At 48.8% G+C, this 18,549-nt stretch overlaps 1 protein-coding gene across 2 annotated transcripts; it reads right to left on the bottom strand.

Annotated features, from left to right (window-relative positions):
• Positions 1–2: 2 nt before the first annotated feature.
• On the bottom strand, positions 3–18,549 carry ST6GALNAC4 (ST6 N-acetylgalactosaminide alpha-2,6-sialyltransferase 4). 2 transcript variants are annotated; one of them, XM_083597444.1, is made up of 6 exons: positions 17,273–18,549; positions 15,072–15,136; positions 11,641–11,823; positions 9,515–9,927; positions 8,165–8,272; positions 3–4,579 (listed from the first exon to the last, which is right to left on the bottom strand). In XM_083597444.1, exons 2-6 carry the CDS (start codon positions 15,081–15,083, stop codon positions 4,390–4,392), a joined length of 906 nt encoding a protein of 301 aa, XP_083453570.1. In that variant the 5' UTR covers positions 15,084–15,136; positions 17,273–18,549; the 3' UTR covers positions 3–4,389. The 2 variants fall into 2 exon arrangements, with proteins under 2 accessions (XP_083453570.1, XP_083453569.1); XM_083597443.1 differs by having other exon boundaries at positions 17,262–18,548.

Here is an 18,549-nt window from a genome sequence, read left to right as displayed (position 1 = left end):
AATGATTAATGTTCATCTAGTTTATTGTTGCCGCAGAAGATAATTTTAAAAGTACTTTTCAAAACTGAGAGAAGATAATTATGCATGGGGGAGGGCAGAAGAGAGCTGAACTTCGATAGTTTCTGCTTCGCAGCCTTTCTCTGCCACTGCCCTCGGAGGATGAGCCTGCAAAGCAGGAACAGAGAGCCTGTGGTTCTCAGGATCTTGGGATCATGCAACACTGCCATTTAACGTGAATAGCAAGCTTCCTGTACCTCCATTTATTTCCCGTTATCTATATGACATCCTCTAAATCACTGCCTTTCTGCACTTCCTCAATCTGGATTTCCTCATACCTTCTCCTTTTCAGAGCATCCCTGGCATGAGAAAACTCATAAAGAGGAAGGGAAAAGTGTGGGACGGCAGTGATTTGAAGGATGTCATGTGAACAGTGGAGGAAGATTGGAGGTAAGGACGCTTACTACCAACGTCAAACAACAATATGGATGAGCCTATTATCAGACTATGACTTGGCCCTAGTGGGAACTGTAGTCCACAACATCAGGATAGACGCGCTCCCCACCTGCTGCATCCAAAGACACATTTCTCCACCTCTTGCATGCAATTGGGAATGCCTTTTCTTGAGAGCTGGTATGGGGAAACCATGACTCTCCGTGGTTCCCAGAGTATTGGTCATGCTGGCTGGGGCTGGTGGGAGTTGGAATCCAATAAGATCTGGAAGGAATCAGGTTTTCCACACCTGCTTCTCTTTGTGTATGAGTCTCCCACCAGCTCTTTTCATAACTCCCTCCATTTGGCAGAGCAAATTGTTGGAGAGTGGGAATGCTAGGACAGAGCAGGACCTTTTCAGCTGTGGCCTCAATGATACAGCTATTCTTCTCTAAAGAAGCTGGCCTCAATTGCAAACACCCTGTTTCCCATCATGATTAGCCGTTGCCTTCATGAATTCCTTCAGCCCTCTTTTAAAGCTATCCAAGATAGTCACCATCAAATCTTGTGGGAGTGAATTCCATAGTTCAACTTTGTACTGTGTGAAAAAGTACTTTGTCTGCAGCTTCAGTGGATTGCCATGAGAGGAGAAATACTTTTAGCCACTTGCTTCACTCCATGCGTAATTTTATGTGCCTCTATCATGTTCCCTGCCTCCTCAGTTTATTGACCTTCCTTTCTGAAATAAAAAGCCCCAATCATGGCAACCTTTCCTCAAAGGGGAGTGGCTCCAGCCCCTCAATTGTTTTAGTTCCGCTTTTCTGGAAGTTTCCCCATTTTACAATATCGTTTTCAGGTGTGGTGACCAGAACTGATCACCATATTCTGAGAGTTAGTGCCATAAAGACATTGTGATAATGGCTGTCTTATTTTCTAGTCTTCTCAGAAAGAAGAGCTGTAATATTTTCATTTGAGGGGGGGGGGGAGGAATAGGATTGAAATAATTTGCAGTTCAGGATTTTTGTTTCTGACACCAACATTATTTTTATCCTTAATGTACTGCTTGGCAGCAGTGAGATACATGGCTGTGAGAAATGCATTTAACAAAATAAACAATAATCTTACCAAATGTTAAAAGGCTGATCTATTCCCCATTCCAGTTCCTCATTTACCATGGCATGATGGGTGTGCTGAATTTTTCAACTTTCAAATTCCCAAAAATGAGGGATGCTAAAAATTTGTTACATGACTTGGCAATTCAAAAGATATTTTGGTTAAATTAATATAATTTAGTTTTGCTTCGTAAATAAAATGTGTGTAAAATTGCATTGGAATAGTTAAAAATGATTGCCAAGTACTTTAACTGCATGTTAAATATTAATATTATTATGTATTTATTCATATTACTGTTGTTTAGCATTACCTGACATTTTCAGAAGATAAAATTAAAATTATTTGGTTTTCTGAAAACAGTTTATGTGCTTCATCACACGTAAACTTACCCAGCCAAATGTTGTCAAGTAACAAAAATAATAGCAGATTTGAAGTCCTCACACCCAAAAAATATCTTTAAGACCCCCTCACCGAAGACAGAATGACACGCCCTACTATAACAACCTATTATTATTATTATTAATATTATTATTATTATTATTATTATTATTATTATTAACCCCATCCTTCCTCCCGAAGGAGCCCAGGGCTATAGCTTGGTTGAGGCCCTCTTTGGGGCTCCAATTGTCATTATCATAATTGCACATGGCACTTTTACAAAGCCAGAGAGGCTTGTAACTTAAATGGTTATGCAGAAACACATAGGGGTTTGGCTGGACATCAGGAAACAAGAGGGTCGGGATTTACAGCTGCTCAGAAAGCGTACAGAAATTGAACAGTAAGCACCCTAGGTAAGTGGTGTGACCCTGCAACCTCAGCAGTCACTCTCCTCTTTCTCATCTCAGTGTTGCCTTTTTAGAACTCAGCAGGGGGTGCGGGGGGCAAAGCTAGAATGAATTGCCTCTGCCTGCCATTGGCTCTGGCCCCATCTGGTCTCCCAGCCCTACCACTCCCAACAGGAACCAGTTCCCACTGAGGAGGACTTCCTCCAAGGTGTGTTCCACATAAAAAACCCAGCGCTGGTCCACAGTTCCCTCCTCCTCCCTCCATGCCGAGTGGCTGAACACCACTACCAGCAAACCGTTTCAACCCACCAGTTCCCTGATCTCCACCTGTAACTGTGCCGCTGATCCCTTCATTGTTGCTAAAAAAATGGTCAGATTCGTTGAAAGCCTGAATCTTGAAGAATGCCCTCCTCCCCGCACTTTAAGAAGAGGAGGAGGAGTTTGGATTTGATATCCCGCTTTGTCACTACCCGAAGGAGTCACAAAGCGGCTAACATTCTCCTTTCCCTTCCTCCCCCACAACAAACACTCTGTGAGTGGGGCTGAGAGACGTCAGAGAAGTGTGACGTCCAAGTGTGGCCCAAGGTCACCCAGCAGCTGCATATGGAGGAGCGGGGAAGCAAACCCGGTTCACCAGATTACGAGTCCACCGCTCTGAGCCACTACACCACACTGGCTCACACTGGTAAGCCTTTCTCCAAGGGAAAAGGACCATTTGGAGGGCAGGGTGTGTATTTTTAATTGGGACTGCAGTAGGTGGGGGTCAGGAGAAGGGTTGATTCCCTTTCTCACAATTCCAGCTGCCCCTGCTATTTCTTCAGGAACAGGAGTGGGCACCTTTTCCCTCTCCCTGTTGGGGGCCCCGTCTGCCTGTGAGTGGGGGGCAGCATCCATGGTGAGGCACCCCACTCTCTGCTTCCATACTTAGGCTTTCTCTCTCTTGCTGCCACCCACTTCCCCCCTCCTCGTCACCTGCGTAAAATAAAGCTGAGGGCCACATGAATTTAGTCTGGGGGCCATCTGCGGTTGACAAGGTACACATCCCACCCCTGTTTTCCAACAGCCAAGACGCGTGAAGCACAGCAGTGTATTTCTCAAGTAGCTGCCTCTCACGCTCAGAAAGGCCATGCACTGTCAGCCCTTTCCATGCTCAGGTTTCTAAAATGTTTGATAATCTCTCGGAAACAGCTGAAGGGAAACAGAAGCACGGAAGGCGGTGGAGATAAGAGGAAGCAGCTGAAGGGGTGGGGAAGGAGGGCGACATGGTGGAGAGGCCCACAGAGCCACGTGACCCACAAACACAGCAAACAGCCACATGGCAGCCAAGGCTGTTTTTGCTACTGAGCCCTGGCTGAGAGTCTCAGGCAGAAAGGAGTCGTTTATTTTATTTCATTTTTTATTTCATTTTATTGCTAAACCACGTGATGTTCAGCAATCTCTCAGCAGTGCACAAAACATAGGAACAGTTATTGTGGAAACAGATTGCTGTCGTCCCCCTCATCTGCTTCCCAAGATCCCATTAACTCAGGGGGTGGGCAGTCTTTTATCAGGTAAACTACCTGGGATCTCCAGCATTAGAAAACGTTGCTGCCTAATCCAGGTGTACTTCTCATCACACAATGTGTCAAGCACAGAAAACATAATTGGTGAAGTAGGCCGCAACAATCCAACACTAGTGAGGATTGCTTAAATATATATATATATACTACAATATTTGAAATGTTTCCATCCCTCCACTTAAAAAAAATAATAATTCCAAAGTGTTTCCCACCTACCAACGACAAGGACTTTCCACTCAGTGTTCAGGAAGAGGAGAACAACTCCTTGCCTCTTGACCGGAAGTTTAGCAATACATGGCCAAGGGAAATGGAAGAGGCCCTGTACCGGCTGCTCTGCATCCTGATGCCTCATTTCCCTTTGAAAACCACGTGTGCAGGAGCCAGCACTTTGTGCAGAACCAAACAGTGGCAAATATGGCTTCCGTCACAAATGTTTGAAGACTGAATTCATAGAAAATACCAGAACAACAATAGCACCATGGGTGGCCTGCCGCTGGCCTCAGCTACCCATCTGGCCACGAAGGGTGAGTGAAGACAATGTTCCTTTTCTTTGCCCAGCGAGAAAAGACGGCCTTCTCTGTGATGAAACGATGCCCACCATGGGGGGCTCTTTCATGGGTCAGGTACATCTTGCATTCATCTAGTTTGCCCTTTTCAAAGTAGTGGTAAGGCACAGTGGGCTGGATTCTGTCTCTGCCAATCAAAGGACAACAAAAACACAGAAAATGAAAACCAGGTTGCTGCATGCTTAAAGCGGCCTGGACCACACCGTCTGACAGGTTAGGAGCTTGGCGACCATGTGGCTCCTCCTACTTTAAACCCATGTATCCTCCCATCTGCATTACTGCAATGCACTGTAAGTGGGGCTGCGCTTGAAGGAAAAGGCTGCAGCTATTGCAGAATGTGGCAGCTGCTGGGTTGCCCCTGGTCCTGAAAGATGGTTGCCAGAGAGCTACTGGTCTAAACTCAAAGCTTGGGACTCAAGTACTTAAAAGAGCGCCTTCCCCCATACCAAGTATCTTGGACCCTGTGACTGGCAACTCTACAATTCCATGAATCTAAGATTCTTTGGGGACCTTCTAACTCTGCAGGAATCTCATACATGGCAGATGGCCATTCAACCAATGCTAAAAAACCTTCAAGGAAGGAGAGTCCACACCCTCTGGAGCAGAGACATAGCGTGTTGGGGGTGGGGTGGGCAGAGGGGTTGTGGCCCCAGGCGCACATTTTTGAGGAGGTGCAATCAGGCACCCCATGACAGACATAGAGCTCTGGCAACTAAGACGCAGCAGAAGGTGGGCTGGTCTAGTGGGCAGGTGGATGGAGACGGTGGGTGAGGAGCCTATTGGAGGTGGGCTCCATTCATCCTCTCTGAATGCACACCCCTGGTGTGTGCCCCCACCTCAGCTGCTTAATCCACCAGAGGGGCTCAACACTTGCCCTGTCCTGGATGCCGGCATCCTATGCTAAGCCACTGCTCCGGAGGGAGTCCATTTCCCTTCTGAACAGCTGTCCCCCAGTCCCTCAAAAGCCCCGGGTTCAAGCCCTAGCATCTCCAGATAGGGGTGGGAATGTCCCCCATCTGAACAACTCACTGCCAATCAGTGTCAACAATGCTGAGTTGACAGCCACCAGACAAGAGGACTGTGTTTTACCTCAACTGTGAGAGGCTGCATGCCTCTGAATACCAGTTTGCTGGGAACTGCAAGAAGGGAGAACTGCCGTTGCACTCAGTTCTTGCTTGTGGGGCTTCCCAAAAGCAACTGTGAGAACAGGGTGCATCTTTTTTTTTGCTGCTGAGCTGTTGGGCGAATCAGATGTTTTGCAGGGTAGTGCGGTAGCGAAAGACGCGTCTTTTGCTGCTGCGCTACCCCACAGACCACCTGATTAATCTGGCAGCATTTATTTTATTTTATTGCTGTGGGGCTGCCTGGTCTGCTAGAGGGGTAGAAAAAAAATGGCACCTAGACATTTTGTTTTGGCACCCACGACTTAGGTCCCAGGAACCACTTGGCCCCTAACATTCCTATTCCAGTTTCTAACACTGCCGGTAGGCTTGGGATAGAGGTGAAAGCTGTTTCCTGGTCCTGCTGGATCTCTCAGTGTCTTTTGATACTACTGACCATGGTATCCTTCTGGACCATCTAGGCAGGCTGGGAGCTGAGGGCACTGTAATAATAATAATAATAATAATAATAATAATAATAATAATAATAAATTTTATTTATATCCCGCCCTCCCCAGCCGAAGGGAGGGAGTCAGGCTGTGCCCTGGCCAAAGGCCTGGTGGAACAGCTCTGTCTTGCAGGCCCTGCGGAAAGATGTCAAGTTCCGCAGGGCCCTAGTCCCTTGTGACAGAGTGTTCCACCAGATTGGAGCCACAGCCGAAAAAGCCCTGGCTCTAGTTGAGGCCAGCCTAACCTTTCTGTGGCCTGGGACCTTCAAGATGTTTTTATTTGAAGACCGTAAGTTTCTCTGTGGGACATACCAGGAGAGGCGGTCCCGTAGGTACGAGGGTCCTAGGCCGTATAGGGCTTTAAAGGTTAAAACCAGCACCTTAAACCTGATCCTGTACTCCACTGGGAGCCAGTGCAGCTGGTATAGCACCGGGTGAATGTGATCTCGCAGTGAAGACCCCGTAAGGAGTCTTGCTGCAGCATTCTGCACCCGCTGGAGTTTCTGGGTCAGTCTCAAGGGCAGCCCCGCGTAGAGCGAGTTACAATAATCCAGTCTGGAGGTGACTGTCGCGTGGATCACAGTGGCTAGGTCAGGGCGAGAGAGGTAAGGCACCAACTGCTTAGCTTGGCGGAGATGGAAAAATGCCGCCTTTGTTATAGCTGCAATCTGCGCCTCCATGGAAAGGGAGGTGTCGAAGATTACACCCAAACTCTTAAAGGACGGTGCTGGCACTAATTGCGCCCCCGCAAGAGATGGGAGTTGCCCCCATCTGAACAACTCACTGCCAATCAGTGTCAACAATGCTGAGTTGACAGCCACCAGCCAAGAGGACTGTGTTTTACCTCAACTGTGAGAGGCTGCATGCCTCTGAATACCAGTTTGCTGGGAACTGCAAGAAGGGAGAACTGCCGTTGCACTCAGTTCTTGCTTGTGGGGCTTCCCATATCGTCCCATCCCAGCCACAGGACCTCTGTCTTCGAAGGATTTAGCTTCAACTGGCTCCCACATAACCATCCAGCCTTTCATGCAGAAAGTGTCCAGAAAGTGGTTTGGGGATGAGTGTTCAGACCCTTTGGCGCTCACTTCTGTGATGCCTCAGGGTTCCATCTTCTCCCCCATGCATTTTAACATCTATATGAAACTGCCAGGAGAGATCATCAGGGGGTTCACCAATATGCAGATGATACTCAGCTCTGCCTCTTATTTAAATTGGAACCAGTGTAGGGGTGAACGTCCTGTGTGGGTGTCTGTAGGCTGTTGTGGGGTGGATTGCAGTCAAAAGATTGAGACTGAATCCTGACAAGACAGAAGTATTGTTTCTGGGGGATGGGGGGGATGGCAGGTGTGGGGGATTTGCTGGTCCTGAATAGGGTGACTGCTCCTAAAGGACCAGGTGCGCAGCCTGGGAATCAATATGGACTCTCCATGGAGACGCAAGTAAATTCTATGTCCAGGGCAGCTGTCAACCACCTCCTGCTTGCAGACTGTCTTGCCAGAGTGGTGCATGATCTGGTTATCTCCTGCTTGGACTACTGAAATGCACTACCTTTGAAGGTGAATCAGAAACTACTGTAATCCAGAATGCGGCAGCTAGACTGGTGACTGGGAACAGTGTCCAGGACCATGAAACAAGGATCCTAAACCATCTTCATTGGCTCCCACTAAATTTCTGAGCGCAATGCAAAGTGCCGGTGCTGACCTTTAAAGCCCTAAATGGCCTCTGCCCTGTATACCTGAAGGGGTGTCTCCAGGCCAGACACTGAGGTCCACCTCCAAGGGCCTTCTGGTGGTTCCCTCACTACAAGAAGTGAAGTTACAGGGAACTAGGCAGAGGGGCTTCTTGGTGGTGGTGCCCACCCTGTGGAATGCACCTACCATTAGATGCCAAGGAGCTAGAAGACACCTGAAAGCAGCTCTGTATAGGGAAATTTTTAATGCTTAATGTTTTGTTGTTTTTGTATATGCTGGAAGCTGTCCAGAGTGGCTGTGGCAACCCAGTCAGATGGGCAGGGTACAATTATTATGCTTATTATTATTCTTAAATAATGTGTGTGTATCTCTGCTTACATACTGTTTCATACCCCACCTCCCTGTGCCATACCTGCAATAGTTCTCGCTGACCATGCCAAAGACAAAGATCTGCTCACACAACTCCATCGCCAAAACCATTGTGAACCAGCCTGTGCTCAGGAAGGAGCCAGATTTCATCCTGTGGATTTGGGAGAGACAAGGCAAACACTAACATAGACACAGGCAAATCTGTCAATTGCAGCTTCTCTCTGTTTCTCACTTTTCCGACTTTTTTAAAAAGTCACCATGAGAATTCATAGGACTTTCAGTGTTGATTTCTCCAAATGTGCATATTTCCATGTGCAATTCCACCTGAAATACACATTTTTTGCAAAGCATTCCCCCCACCCAAAATGCAGCACGTTTTGTATATCATTTTGGCTAGTATTTGTTCTGCGCAGAATCGTAAAGGGCTGGAGGATGACTCCTAGGCCACCAAAGCTCAAACTTAGGACTTCCTGCATGCAGGTCAGATTAGACCAATTCATGGAGGACACGGCCACCAACAGCTACTAGCCACAATGGCTAGGCTCTGTCCACACTGTCAGAGGCAGTGTGCCCTGAACACCAATTGTTGGAATTACAGGCAGGGAGAGCTGGTGTTGTGTTTATGTCCTGCTTGTGGCCTTCCCATTGGGACATTGGGTTGACCAGTGACTCAGGATGCTGGGCTAGTGACTGTAGCTAGCCAGCAGTAAACTACACTGAGCACATTGGAGTTAACTCTTTATTAGCAAAACCAGGATCTGTCAGGCCTCATGAGCACAGCTACTCATATCCAGCAGGTCTTGCCCCCATGGAAATCAGTTGCCAAGACTGAAGGTCCCTGCCTCCCCACAGCTGCCTAAGTCCCCTCTTCTCCACGGATTTTCCTAAGCAATTTGAGGCTGCATCTGTGAGAAGCCTGCTTCTCCTCTGCCCTCTTCATGCCTCTCCTGGTTCTGGGAGACCAGGGTGGAGGAGAGCTTGTCGCAACTGGAGGGGGAGACACTTGTGCCTCTTCACCGGCCAGACTCATCTCTGCCTCTGGGCCTCTCTCCTCTCCTGCTTCAGCTTCTGCCTCTGATTCTGCACTGCTCTCTGCTGCACACTCTCCCTTCTCACTAAACCCTGTTACCTCTTCTGCTTCTGGCACCTCCTCCAGTCTTTCTCTGACCACTCATTGTCTTCCCACCACCAGTCCCTGGGCAAAGAATCTGAGTCTTCTTCCCTTGGTGGTTCCCCAGCTAGTTCCTCCCACCATTCCTCTGAGTCCAACCAGTCCATGACAGCTGGACATGCCCCCTTGGCTGGATCCAACGGGCTCTTCTTATATCCTTGGCAGATGTGCTTCACCATTATGGTCCCTGCCTGGTGATAACCCACTCTAGCCACCTCTCACCTGTTCTTCCCTGTCTCCAGCAGGAAGAGCTCATCACAGTGCACCATCATCTGGTCAGTCAGTGTGTAGAGGTGCAGGCTCGGGTACATCTCCTTCACCTTTAGGAGGGTGCGGTAGACCAAGCCCACCTTCTCCCGGCTCATCAGCCTGGTGGGGCCCCAGATAACATAGATTGTGTCCCGGGACTGCTTGAAGAAATAGCTCTGGTTCCGCAAGAGCAAGGGGATGCTGGTATGAGAAACAACCCGGATGGTGCTCCTGCCACCCACATCCTCCTCGTAGCCCTGGGTGGGGGCCTGGTTCATGCGCAGGACACACTCCTTCTCGTCAATCTCCTTCCCAGAACGCGAACCCAGCATCTGCCCAGAACTCGATACCACAGCACACTGGCGACATGGCACTCGGGCCAATGGCTAAAGGTAGAAGAGAATTGAGCCTGGAGGGAGCTTAGAGAAGACCAGAGGCAGTAGCTAAGGCTACCCTTGCTGCACTGCTTCCTTTCCCCCATTAAATCTAGGAACCAAGCCAAAGGAGAAGACAGACGTTTTAAACAAAATTGGGTTTTGCCTCTACAAAGAGCACCCTCTTTTGGAAATTCAACATGCATCTGAAAACTGGACCAAGGAAAGGGAGGGGATTCACCCATCCAGAGGGAGGGTAACACTTCCTGATCTCACTCTGAACTGGCTTTGTGACACTGACACACAGCCAGATCTAACTGGCTGTCTGGTAATGTGGTGTCATCATGTTCAGTGGGTAATACCCAATTGACTGGTGGCGCATTATGAGGCCAGCTTAAAAGAAAAGGCAAGAGAAAAAGGAGTCTTGCCAATTAGGCAACTAATAGCCCACAGGAAAGGTGAACTGTGAGGAGGAGTAAACAGAGCAATTTTGTATGCTATTGAAGCATGATTTTCTTTTTGGTGAAAATTAAATTAATGCATCTTTACTCTGGCATTTGACATCTGAGAGAGATATATTTCAGGACCCACCTCTCACGTCTCAGCCTATCCATGCCCTTTGGTTTTTATTCATCTAAGGTTTATACTGACATCCCGGTGAGAACTACGAAAACCCTTCGGGCAAGCAAAGGATTGTTTTGTTTTTAAATTTCTATACCGCTTTATATTTTTAATAAAAAACTCAAAGCGGTTTACAGCATATTAAATCAATAAAAGAATAGCTGGGCGATGTTCCTCCGGCCTCATGAGGAGCCTCTTCAGTGGGGCTGGTGAGTGTGGGCCCAGCCCCCTAGGCCAGGTGGAAGGAGCCTTGCAGGGAGCGGCCCGGCTGTGGGGCATGGAGGCCGCTCCCTGCAAGGTCCTTTCCACCTGGCCTAGGGGGCAGGGCCCACACTCACCAGCCCCACTGAAGAGGCTCCTCATGAGGCCGGAGGAACATCACCCAGCTGTGAGTGTGAAGGCTGCTCCCTGCAAGGCCCCTTCCACCTGGCCTAGGTGTTTGTATTATTTCCCCTATTTCTGATGTTCAGAATTAAATGTCATTGCTTATGCAGCTAAAACAGCACCATCCAGGCCCAAAGAGGAAGTATCAGCAAACCTTTGGGGGTGGAGAGAACCATAACTACAAAGAACACAAAAAGACGCAAGGTGGCATGAAACCTACCAAACAGGTCTGAGCCCCGAAAAGGACTGACTGCTGGCTGTGGGGCAAGTAGGAATGGAGTGTCTGAAAGAAGGGCATGGCTGGCTGGAACCCTGAACAAGAGTGCTTCATAATGCAGATCCAAATGACCTTTTCAGAAGTTTTCTGCATCCCTTTCTAAACCCTGAACATACTTGTCTGGGTCTCCACACAGAGCACAACGAGGAGGCGCAACAGTCTGCACTACTCCAGGTGTGTGGGGAGGAGGAAGTCACATTTCTGAATGCTCCCCACCCCATATGTTTTGCTTTTTTAAAAAAACACCCTGCAAGTAGAAAACAAGCACATCAGGGAGGAGATAAAACCCTCCCCCCTGCTTTTTGCTTATGGGGAGGGTTTCTTTTCTCTCTTCATGGAGGATGAAAAGGACACCCCAAAATGCAACCTGAATTGGTGCCTCTCAACTGACCAATGCCATGGTTTGACAATGGTCGCTTTCATAACCAGGAGGCTTGACTCACCTTCCCATCAGGGACGCTGATGTAACCCTCAAACTGGGCAGCTCCAGGACCAGCTGGCAGGACTCCTTGCTTTTCCGGGTGATGGCAGCCAAGCCAACACAACGACAGACAGAAGTAAGGGCAAATCAAGATGTACAGGATGGAGCAGGCACACAGGATGACCAGAGTTAAAAACAGCCGAGACTGAAGAAAAAGAGAGAGGAGAGTCTGAGCTTCCTCTTGGCAGGCAGAAAGGCAGATGCACATCATAGTCCGAGGGCCGCATTCTCTTCTGGGCAACTTTCCAAGGGCCACATGCCAGTAGCAGGTGAGCCCAGAGGTAAAAGCGGGTGCAGCAACAACAACAATAATAATTTCATTATTTGTACCCTGTCCATCTGACTGGGTTGCCCCAGCCACTCTGGGCAAATGTTAAATTTTATGTTTGTACTATAGGCTAGTTTCTACACACTCCCCTCTCTAGTCTCTTTCCACAAAAGCAGGAGACGCTGCCGGAGTTGAAGGACATAAACACTCAAGCACAGTGCAAACAGCCTGGGGAGACAGGGCCTGGCTGAGGAGTGTGGCCCAGGGTCAGTCCCAAGGGCCAGAGAGAGGGGGGCATTTAGCCCCCAGGTGCAAGGGTCCCCATCATTGCATTAGGCAGGGAGCGGTCTTTCAACTGAACCTCCTAACAGGGACTGAACCTGGGACTCTGCACATGCAAAGGTCGCACTCTGCTGCACAGCTGGGGTCCTGCTCTGTAGAAACCTTGGCACTCTAAGGACCCTGGGAAAGCAGCGCCACATTAATTGTCCTACAGGATGCTAAAAGACACTTGCCCGAGTGCATCTTGTGGAAATGACAGCAAACAGCTTGATGGCAAACAACTTTGCTGCAGGCAACCCTGAAGAAGTCAATTTGAACAAAGTCCACCTCACACCACTTTTCAGAAGAGGAGCAAGTTTGAGGTCTGGCAACTCGCCAAGAAGAAGAGCATTCCAAGGGCAGATCAAGTGAGGAAACAAATATATCAGAGTTGCCCCACATATCTGCCTCTCAGGTTACTGGCAAGCCTGCAAGGGGACTGGAGAATTTCACTTCCACTTTTAGAATCAGAGAATCATAGAACTGGAGAGTTGGAAGGGATCACGAGGAACACCTAGTCCTACCCCTGCAACGCAGGGATCTTTTGCCCAAGTGGGCTAACCAGAGTTCCCTGTTGTGTCCAGACTCAGAGGGATGGGGGGAACTCTTCGTTATAAACCAATGCTGGGGAAGCTGTGGCCTCCAGATGTTGCCAGACTACAACTCCCATAAGCCCTAGCAAGCACAGTCAATTGACAGGGATGATGGAAGTCAAACATGGTTTTAGTGCTGCAACAATGTTGTAAAATGGAGCACAAGGGCGGGGGCGAGTCCGAATTTTACTGTCACACAGGGCACTTCTGAAATTTGAAAGCCCAAAGTCTGCCACTGTGGAAGTCGTAGTTTCCCACAGAAAAACATGGTTCTCCATTTCCAGAGATATGTAGGATTTATATTTCTTTCTAGGGAACCTTTCAGAGGCAAGCATGCCAGTGATTGGGGGGGGGGCAGAGGCAAAAAGTGAGCAGAGCAATGAATGCAAACGTTTACTTTTGTATGGTAGGTGAGATTCTCCACATTCCCCTCTACTGTCCATGTGGACAAGTATAAGAGGCAGTGTTTGCGGACACCTCGTATCCAAGCAAAAGCAAAAGGAGGGCATGACACTGGGGCAGTGAGGTGTGTGGCCTGGGGAGAATCCAGGAGGCCAGGTAGAGAGGTTTGGAAGGCCCTATCGTGCCTTGGCCTATGATTCCCCACACCTGGTTCAAACTATGGTTACTTCAAACAAGCCAGGATCAAACTGTGGCTTAAGAACCACTAAGCAACATTCTGAGTTTTGACTTAATGCGGAGATGGGCTCAGTATAAAAGCAGTTGACTAGTCACTGGGTAGAGCCTGAGACTCTTAATCTCAGGGCCACGGGTTCGAGCTGCACCTTGGGCAAAAGAGTCCTGTGTTGCAGAGGGTTGGAGTAGATGACCCTTGTGGTTCCTCCCAGCTCTGAAATTCTATGTGTCTATGAGATATTATTTTAATTAATTAATTGGTCAACCTCTTTATCTTGTCCAAGGCAACTTACAGCCAAATATTTCCAAACGTTTTACTTGCAGTCACACTAAAGAACAAGGGGCAAGTGCCACAGGCTAAGGTTTGCACACACCATGCTACAGCACAGTAATCGTCTCTGGACTCCAATTCCCATTAGCCCCAGCATGGCCCAACGGTCAATGAACCTGGGAGCTGGGGTCTAACACCACCTTCCAAAGGGCCACAGGTTAGCTACCCATGCTTTAGGGCTGTATCTGAACAGGGCATTCAGCTCAGCCTTACATCAGCTGCTCTGCACCAAACCTCTGTCCCATTCAGATTTCACAGGTCTGCCGATAGTCCCACCTGCCCTTCGTTCCATGAGCTAAGTGGATGGCGATCACTGTGCTCTTAAGAGGCTTGTTTTAGATGCCGTAATTGGCTTAGGCCTGCATGGCGCGAGATCTAACTGCAAAGAAGCTTAAAAGAAACAGAGCTTTGGTTTAACTGGTTGCAGGTTAAATTCCTCCCCACCCCATGCAGGTGAGCAGCCAAGTGGCCACACATGGAACAGAATTAGGTATGTGCCCACAACAGGTTTTGGGGAGCAAGGAGGTTGATCTTAAGGTTACACTGGGTCTAAAAGAAACCATCATGGATGGGGCAGGTGTTGTAGCTCAGCAACAGAGGATCAGGTTTGCATGCAGAAGTTCTCAGGTTCAATTGCTGGCATTTCCCAGTATGCCTCAAGCAATCCTCAAGCAAAGGACTGGTTTAAGGCAGCTTCCTATATTCCTCAAGGCCAAATGTTGCTGGACTAAAATTCCCATCTTCAGGGGAACAGCCATAGTTTGTGTCAAAGAATCAGCTTGGCATGCAGATGCCCCAAGTTCAGCCCTTTGCTGAGAACCACAAGGACTAGAATCTTACTTCATCTTTAGATGAAGAACAACAGCTCAGTAGCAGAGTGTATGTTTTGCAAGCAGATGGTCCCCAGTCCAATCCCTGGCATCTCTCAGAAAGTGCTGGGAAACAACTCCTGTCTGAAATCCTGGAGAGCCCTTGCCTGCCAGCCTGTAGACAAACTATCTGACTTGACTTAAGGCAGATTCCTCTGTTACTAAAGCAGCTGCATCTGCTGGGCGAAAGGAACCCAACAGGCAGCGTTTTGAAAGCAAGCAACCCCCTGGGAAGGTGTGCTACGCCAGTCAAATGAGCAGAAGGCAAGGAGGCACGTGAGGAATGTTAAATGGAAGGAATATTCCCATGGTGAAAGGAGCGTATGAGTGCAGACTCAGATCCCATACACACCTTCTCCCCAATTGCATACTTACAAACAACTGCATCCTTTTAAGGTCTTAACAGCCATGTATCTGCTTTGGGCCTTGAGGACAATGCCCTGAAAAAAATAAAACCGATTGTTTAAGAGACTGCTTCTTAGGACATCTCCACCACATTAAGACATTTGAAAAAGAAAGAGGAAAAGTGGAAGTAGTGCTGCAGACCATTTTTCATACTTGGATATTATCCTTTGTGCTGGGCATGGTCAGTTCTATGGAAGTGAAGTCCAGTACACTTTATGGCACTGTTTGTGTGTGTATGTGTGTTCAGTGGGTGTGGTGGGAAGACTGTTTTATCAAACCCGTGAGCTTATGGCCCTCCATATTTTGTTGGACCACAATTCCTCATCATCCCTGACCATTGGCCAGGCAGGCTAGTACCCCATCCCTCCTGTGCAGGTAGAAAATGCTGCAAGACCTTCCAGGTGGGAAGGGGGAGAACAAATATCCAGGAGGACCTATGAAACTAGATTCAGGAGAAGGGGAAATGCCGCTGAGATTTGTAGGGTGGAAGGGATCCAAATACAGTCATACCTTGGGATAAATACGCTTCAGGTTGAGCGCTTTTGGGTTGTGCTCTGCGGCAACCCGGAAGTAACGGAGCGCGTTAATTCCGGGTTTTGCCGCTCGCACATGTGCAGACGGTCAAAATGAGATAACACACATGCGTGGAAGCAGTGAAATGCGACCCGCACGGACGTGCTGTCGCGTCTTACGTTCTGTTCAGGATGCGAATGAGGCTCTGGAACGGATCCCATTCGCATCCCGGGGTACCACTGTAATATGTGCAGACAGGGTCAACTAATTCTACTTTTGTCCCCATCCACCTCCCTGCTGAGACTAAGGAGGGAGGCAGTGTGGCCACCCATCCCCAAAATAGCAATATAGTTTGTGTCTCTGCTTTGCCCCAATTTAAAACTAAGTCAGAACTTTCAGAACTTGTCATGTTGGTGACACACTTTTTAGACATGCCTCATTTCATGAGACAGTAATTTAGTTTTACTACCAAACTGGAGGTTAAACTAACCCCAGGAGGAGCACAGGCTTTGCTTGCAGACGATTCTAGAGAGGTGTAGTATATGTGCATATGTATGTATGTATACACCTACGCACAGGAAGCTGGTTTGTTAGGGCACACAGGGTTCTGCCTCACCACCTCAGCCTGTGCTCAGCCAGCTTTTTTGATTACAACCAGCCCCAGAGATGGCACAGACTGTCAGCTGCCTCCTCCTTAGTTTTTTATTTAACTGCGGGTAAAATTGAAGCTAATCTGTTGGCTAACATTCCTGCAAATTATTTACTGTTAGATATATAGGCTAGGCATCAAGTGGCACCTTAAATCTAGCTTTGCAGAATGTCTATTTGCCAGGGGGTTGGACTAGATGATCCTCAGAGTCCCTTCCAGCACTTTTACGATTCTATGATTCTATTATCTCAGCTACATTGCTTGACTGTAGCTTGCTCTTAGAACAGTTCACTTGTCCTAGGATGCAAGAAGGAAAAGCTCTCACAGTGGAAATGGTACTACTTTCTATTTTGTTCTCTTCCTGTCACTTGATCACAGCAGCTGCCTTTTTAACACCTCTCTTCAGCATCACTGATACCGTTTTATTTCAGGCTCTGTGAAGTTTTGGCAATTTGGCCAGTTTCAGCTTCTGTAGTGTTATTGGATCAGTCACAGGAGTTTTTCCTTGTCTGTGGTGGACTTTACAACTAGATTCTTGCTGCTTTGTGATGGGTTGGACTTTTTGATTTCATTATTTTACTGAGTGCTTCAGGTCTGCTCTTCTTACCATACATGTTGGACTTGAGAATACTGCATTTCTATCAGGCAACTCAAAAACTGAGTTAAATAAACAAGTAAAATTTTATAAGTAATAATGAGAATAACTGACAACAATACTGTAATTAAAATAAAAAATTAAAATACTGTGGGTCCCTTCCAACTGTTAAGTCACACTCCAGAGAAGACTCACTGAAATTAAATGGCATGACTAGCTTAGATCCATTAGGACTATTTTGAATAGGGTTTAGTTGGATACATCACAATCACACACGCATACGACCATTTTTGGACAAACCACATGCCCAAATATGTAATCTTAGCCGGATACCGAGGGGGGGCACAGTTGATCAAAGAGGAGGAGGGCGTTCTGCACATGCTCAACAGCACATTCATCATACCTGCTCTGTACCTGAACTCAAGGAGGGGGCGAAAGCGATGGGTGGTCTTCCTTCCACACGTAAAAGCAAGACTGGGCTGAGAGCCCTTTTGCTGCTCCGGCTTCCCCGGCTCAAATTCAGACCGCTGACTTCACGAAGCTGGACGAGAGCGGAGGCGCAAGAGGAATTGGGGCCCCCGCTGCTATCTCGGTGACTCGGTCTGGGAAGAGGAGACGTGCGCGACTCCCACAGCGCTGCAGAGGGCCGGGAGGAGAGGCGCGCATGGCCCCCGAGGGCGGCCGCTTGGCGAGGAGGTATCCTTCCCAAGGCGCGCTCTGCAACTAGACTTTGATGTGCCAAAAGGCGCGGCGGGAGGCGGAGGCGGCGACTGGGACTTCCCAGCCTAGCTGTTTGCTCGCGGGTTCCGAGGAACGGGCCTCGCCCGGCGTTTCGCAGCCTCAGCCGAGGTCTGCGCGCAACGCGGCCGCACGCTCTCCAAAAGCGCAACGCTGCGCGCAACCGCTCGGCCAGCTGGTGCTCTGCTTCCTTCCTTAGCTGATTACGACTCCGCCCTTTCCCCTCCCAGCGCCCGATGTTTCGCGCGACCGCAGCTGTTCCCTTTGGCAGCGCGCGGGAAACGATTCCAGGCCGGTTGCCTTGTGCCGAAAAGCACCGCCTCTCCTTCTAGCTCAGGCCCGGGCCGCCGGCTCCCTGAATGATGGATAGGTTCCCTCGGCTAGGGTTTCAGGAAAAGAGGGTTCTTCCTATCCCTAGCTAAAGATGTTCCACCTCGGTCCTTTGGGGTGGGGGGAACAAAATGAAAGAAAAATTGGAAGGGGGAAAGCTTGTGCTTCTGCGCCCCTTCCTAGGGGCTGCGATCCAAAAGCAACTTGCAATTGGGAATCTGCCCTCGGAAATCCCTGCCCCCGAGGAAGCGCATTGCAGAGCCCTGACCCAAGAGCAAGCCTCGTCTGTGCGGGTCTTTTGGCGCTGTGGCATACTAGCTCAGATCCATTGGGGGCTGATCCATTAGAGCCAGTGGCTTCCTGCCAATCCTCCTACTTAGAACCACCACTGGGGTGGTTCTGGCTTTCAGCTTCCTCTGCCTTAGCCTCAGTGTTGCTGGGAGGGTGGGCACAAAACTTGAATTACACAGACCCTGCTTGTCGTTGGCTCTGGCGCCAGCCACTGTTGGTCCCCCTGCCTTCTGCTCTACCATCCCCAACAGGCAGCAGCCACCAAGGCCTACAAAGCCCAAAGTGGGCAGATGTTCCTACGGTTGGAGCTACTACTCAAACTATTGACCAGG

The sequence above is a fragment of the Podarcis filfolensis genome (genome assembly GCF_964270895.1).
Source record: "Podarcis filfolensis genome assembly, chromosome: Z".
Classification (NCBI taxonomy): Eukaryota; Metazoa; Chordata; class Lepidosauria; order Squamata; family Lacertidae; genus Podarcis; species Podarcis filfolensis.
The sequence above is the reverse complement of the archived record's forward strand: the minus strand, read 5'-3'. Positions and strand labels throughout refer to the sequence as shown.

Coding starts and splice junctions, on each gene's coding strand:
- ST6GALNAC4 (XM_083597444.1), bottom strand. Junction 9,928..11,640: donor TCAGCGTCCCTGATGGGAAG/GTGAGTCAAGCC, acceptor TTCTACCTTTAG/CCATTGGCCCGAGTGCCATG. Junction 8,273..9,514: donor CTGGAGACAGGGAAGAACAG/GTGAGAGGTGGC, acceptor CCAAATCCACAG/GATGAAATCTGGCTCCTTCC.